Here is a 5582-nt window from a genome sequence, read left to right on the forward strand (position 1 = left end):
GTTGTCAATCCGTCCGGAATCTGGCGTCGGGGCTCCGGTAAACACTGGTCGATCCTCGGATGAAAAATGGGAGCAAATACTGGGGAAATAAACGCGTGTGCGAGGGGAGAGAGGTTGCGGGGAGGGGAGGGGTTGTGGGAAAGAGGTTGGTAGTGGAGGTTGTGGGAGAGGAGAGGTTGGTAGTGGGGGCTGGGTTGTGGGAGGGGAGAAGGTGAGGTGGGGGGAGGGAAGAGAAAAAAAGAGGTAAAAAGAGGGAGCGCGAGGTATGAGATCTATTTTTTAACGTCACTCCTCTTATTCCCCGTGGGAGGTGGCAGTCAACAGAGCTTTCATATTGCCCTGTCCATCTTAGTTCTTTCTTTTCCTCTTATTCTTCGCCCTTTCCACTTTAATTCAACTTTTTATTTTCATCTTGTTTCGCTGATAGAAATAATATTGTTATCAACTCAAGCGAGCCACTGTCTCAAACACGTGGAAATCTACGGGTCTTGAGAGCCACGTTTCACTACATAGCGTGAAGAAAACCAGGGAAGGCTTGAACACTACATCTCGGAATGTCATGTGATACAGCCTTTCACACCACCTAACATGAGGTATAAAGAACTATGTGAATATTTCATTTCATCTAATACAGTGTAAGATATACTCGTACTATATCCTAAATTTACTATGTAAAACTGCCGTAAACAAAGAACAGTGTTATGTAAACATAGTGGCAAAATCAACGTAATATTTTTTTGTATGATGTATGATTCATATTTTTATTTTACCGAATGTATGTAAAACTGTAATCACGATTGCCCACACCTGAGCAGATAGCCAGGGTGGTAAACAAACTTACTCAACTTTAGCAGATAAATCTAGATGTATACTGTGTAACGAAGAAAACAAGCGAACGCTTGTAAGTAAAATTGTAATCACGATTGCCCACGACTGACCAGATAGCCAGAGTGGGCCAATGAACTTACTTAACTTAGCGTGATCAATTTTTTTTTTCTACAATTTTATCACATCGTCTCAAAAAATATTGAAAAAAACATATACCTAAAATTACATATAATAAACTAGTAGTAGATAAAAACAATGAACATTTAGTAGTAGAGTATAGTAGTAATATAGTAGTAGTAGTAGTAGTAGTAGTAGCAGTAGCAGTAGCAGTAGCTTCTAGTAGTAGTAGTAGTAGTAGTTGATAACAATAAAGATAAAAATGATAATGATGATGAGGATGATAAAAATATTTAATAAAAATATAACATTATTAATGATAACCTTCCACCCGAGACCACGCCCCTGAGACCACGCCCACGCGACTAACGCCAGCGAGCGGGCGACGGCGACGGCGAGGGAGTAGGAGAGAGAGAGAGAGAGAAAACGTGCGGCAGGAAGGCAGTTCCGGCGCCAGTCCGACAGAACACGGAACGGCACTCTCCGAAAGGCCGTCCGAATCGAGTCTGGAGACGGAACGAAGGGAGGGGGGAGTACGTATGGGGGGACTTCCCGCTTCTGCTCTCCACCCCCCACCCCAACCAAGCGTTTCTTAAGATGCTTGTAATCATGTGACTCTTTCGCAGTTCATCTCCTTGTGCATCTCTGCGCCTTTTTTTTCTTTTTACTCTCATTTTCTCGCTCTATCCCACTCTCTCTCTCTCTCTCTGTCTCTCTATATCTCTGTCTCTCTTTCTCTCTCTCTCTCTCTCTCTCTCTCTCTCTCTTCTCATCTACTCGATCATAACAACAGTCTGAAAAACAAAACTTTATTGCACTCCATCAAAACACGCTCGGAAATCACCAGCAACGCCTACCTCTCGGAAGTAAAGAACTTGCAACCCCCCCCCCCAAAAAAAAAAGACCTCCTATGGAAAAAAAAAAGAGGGAAAAGAAGAAGAAGAAGAAGACACACGAGGAGGAAAAGGAAAAATCTTCCGTCTCAACTTGCCGGCGATAAGAGCCAAGTGATGTCAAAGTCTTCACTCCTACCTAGCCTCCTACCATCCCCTCTCCCTCTCCCTCTCACTCCTTCCCCTCTTCTCCCTGCACCCCCACCACCCTCACTTCCTACCCCCTTCCCTTACCCTCTCCTTCTCCTTCCCCGTCTTCCTCTCATTCCCCCTCCCCCTCTCTTCAACCCTCTGCCTCCCCATATCCCCCCTCCCTCTCACTCACTTGCACCTTGCCATCTGCCAAGTTACATATAAAGTGACGTTGAAGATAAAGACAAACAAACAAACAAATACATATTTGTTATTCGACTTTAAAAAAATACACAAAGCTGTCTTCTGCTACACGTTTAGCAACACCTCTTCACTGTCTGAGTGGGTCATAATTCTTTTGCGTATCATCTAACTCTTATTCTCTTTGTCTATTTTTCATTAAAGCATTTCTTCAAGCAAAATTTTCTTATATTTGTTATCAGCCTCTAAATAGGTCGATAAGCACGAAGTAGTTCGAGAGAGAGCGAGAGAGAGCGAGAGCGAGAGCGATTTCGAAAGAGAGAGAGAGAGAGAGAGAGAGAGAGAGAGAGAGAGAGAGAGAGAGAGAGAGAGAGAGAGAGAGAGAGAGAGAGAGAGAGAGAGCGGGGGGGGGGGGGTATAGAGTAAGGTACGAAAAAATGGAAGAAAAATAAAAGGAGGAAGACAGACGAGAGAACAGGAAAAGAGCGAAGGGAAAAAGGACAGGAGTAGGAAAAGCCTGGAAATGGAGGGAATAAAATTAGGTACGTGAGTGGCCTTTCCGCAGAGAGAGGATAACGATCACACACACTCGACATTTCTGAATCCTCCGGCCGTACTGGCGGAAAACACGAACGAACGGACGGATGGACGGACGGACGGGCCAGAGCATCCTCTATTTGAGAAACCTACCCCCTTAAACAAAATCCCCCTCCTCCCCCCTCCTTTTAAGAGGCCTACCCCTTACCTCCAACCTGATATCCTACCCCACCCCAACTCTCACCCCCAGCCTACTTTGAGGGCGTGTCAATAAAATGATCAACCTCGGCGTAACGCGTTCCGTCTGCCTCTCGTAAAGGTGAGTCTCCCAACATCTGTTTTATTGTTGATCGTAAACTTGTGTCTTACCCCCCTCCTCCTCCTCCTCTTCCCCCTTCCCCTCTCTCCCCTCCATATCCCACTTCCCTCTTCCTTCCACCGTGAGCGTGTGTTTGTAAGAAGGGAGGGAGGGTGTTCTGCGTGTGCGTGCGTGCGTGAGAATGAGAGTGACAGGGAGTCTGCCTCACCTTCATCGTCGTCAGAAGCGCAACCGGAGCTCCTCTTGCGGATGCGGCTCCCGCCACCTTTCACCTTGACGCTCCTGAAGCGCTCGAAGGTGCGCGTGGGTAGGCTCCGCGACGTCTTGAGGCTCTCCTCGCCCGAGTCCTTCCTCGAGGAGCGGAACAATCGGTCGCGGAACGACGGCGAGTCCTTGTCGCCCTTCCTGGGCTTCAGCTTGTCGCTGTTCGACCTCCTGTTCCCGGGGCGAGTCGGCTTGGCGGTCGGCTCCACGAACTCGCTCACACTCCGCACGAGCACGCGGCTCCTCGCGCGCGACAGGTCATCTGAGCTCCGCTGCTTGTACACGCGTAACGATCCCTCCGCCTCCTGGCTCCGGCGCTTGGTCCGGTAGTCGAGCGTCCGCGACTTGATGGTCGGGGACTCCATGCCCGCTGACAGCAGGAAGGACCTGCCAGAGGAGGCGCTGCCAGGGGTGTCGGGGGTCCCGGGACTGTCAGATAACCCCTGAAACGAGGAGGAGAAGGACGAGGACTCTGCGAGCTGGTGGCCGGCCGGGGAGGCGGGGGAGTCCGCTTTCTCGCGGACCTTCTTGCGGGCGTCCCTCTTGGGCCGCGGCGGGGGCACGGGAGGGAGGTCGTTGGTGAAGTTGATAAAATCCCCGGGGGAAGAGCCGTCGCCGGCGCCCGTGGCCGCCAGCATCTGCGTGGCGACGCTGAGGGCGATGTCCTTGGCGCATGCTCGGCGAGAACGCGCGGTTATCCTCGGGGGACCTGGCGGGGTTGTTGTCGGCGTCGTCGCCAAAGAACACCTTGTCCGAGCCTGGCGTGCGCACGTCCTCGGTGGCAGGGATGTTCTCCTTGAGGTCCTCGCAGAACTGGTCCCCCTGCAGGCACATGCCGTCGCGCTTGGAATGCACGCGCTCGCGCCCAGCGCCGCCCATGCTGATCGGGAACTCCTGCGCCATGAACAGCGACTTCCTTCTCTCCCGCAGCTTGACCTCCTTGTCCAGGTAGCAGGTCTCCGGGCGCGCTTTGAGGCCGAGCCTTTCGGCGTCCTCATTCCTCATGTGCTCCCTCATCAGGAAGGGGTTGGCCTCCTCCTCGTCCCCGGAGGTAGAGGAGATCGCGAGGCTGCTCCTCCGCCGCTTGACCACGCCCACCTCGTCGTCCGTGTAGAACTTGGCCATGGACTCCGGCCGCGGCACCGATGGCAGGTCCTCCACGCCCAGGTTGATGGTAAAGCGCTTGTTGTTGGCCGCCCGTGCCGCCCGGCTGTCCGGCGAGCCCTCCTTCACGCGAAAGATCACGGGGCAGTCTGGCGAAACAGGGAGAGGCTGAGCTTTATCTTGGAACTACAGCGAGAACAGAGAGGAAGAATAATACAAAAGACTTGCCATATATGATCAACCAATCTAGTCTAAATATGTACCTCACATATAGACAAAAGCATCTAACAAGATTAAACAAGACTCATGACACGCTCGCGCAAGACTGACCTTCCTCGTGGGTGACGGCGAGGGCGCCGAAGGCCATGTTGCCGGCCGGCTTGTTCTTCCGTCGAATGATCGACTTCCACACGCGCTTCGCCATCTTCCACCCGGGCGATGTCTGTCGGCTGCCACTCCACCTGGTCCGCTTGTTTTGCTTCTTGTCTCCGGGGTCGTGGCTGGTCGGATGGCGCGCGCTTTCCTCTCTCTGGCCACTACATCGCGGGACCTTTCATGCCGGCACGAAGGGACTGCACTCGCGGTTAAAAAGGCGCAGTTACGAACAATTTCTAACACCTAAAGGTACTAACAAAATCACTTTGATGAGACGCAGAGCCTGTGCACCACACGCACTCCACTGCAGACTCCAGCACCCCCTCAATCAGCCGATGCAGCCTCATCGGCGCACGGGAACACATGGACAGGGATCCACCAAAACTCAACCGACGGATCTACCGAAAGATCCACCACTCCTCGCCAGAGATCCCCGCAGCTCCACGAAAGATCTCTCCGGCCTCAGATCGAGGGGGAAGGATGGAGGAGGATCCGGCGCAGGAACGAAGGAATTAAATCCATGCTAGTTCCTCCGGGAAGACTAGCCTCCGAGGGCGCCGCTCGATGGACCGTTTCTCAAAGGGCTTACCGCCGCACCAACCGAGGCATCCCGACGGCAGGCACTCGAAGCTATTCACTGGCGCAGCGACAAGCGTCAAGTACCTAGTTTAAACTTCTTCTCGGCGTTCGGACGCGTCGCCGGCCAGGTCGCGCGCCGATCGCCTGCTTTGACCCGCTCGACCTCCGACCGCACGGCACTCGAACTCGTCTCGTTCTGCTCTTCTAAATAGGCTCTGATTATACAAATGAAA

At 52.3% G+C, this 5582-nt stretch overlaps 1 protein-coding gene across 1 annotated transcript; it reads right to left on the reverse strand.

Moving 5' to 3' along the window:
- Window positions 1-3542: 3542 nt before the first annotated feature.
- Window positions 3543-5401, reverse strand: LOC119577960. The gene is made up of 2 exons (XM_037925654.1): window positions 4726-5401; window positions 3543-4544 (listed from the first exon to the last, which is right to left on the reverse strand). The coding sequence occupies exons 1-2, from the start codon at window positions 4817-4819 to the stop codon at window positions 3724-3726; spliced, it is 915 nt and encodes a 304-aa protein (XP_037781582.1). The 5' UTR covers window positions 4820-5401; the 3' UTR covers window positions 3543-3723.
- Window positions 5402-5582: the final 181 nt, after the last annotated feature.

The sequence above is a fragment of the Penaeus monodon genome, chromosome 10, assembly GCF_015228065.2.
Source record: "Penaeus monodon isolate SGIC_2016 chromosome 10, NSTDA_Pmon_1, whole genome shotgun sequence".
In the NCBI taxonomy this organism is placed as follows: Eukaryota; Metazoa; Arthropoda; class Malacostraca; order Decapoda; family Penaeidae; genus Penaeus; species Penaeus monodon.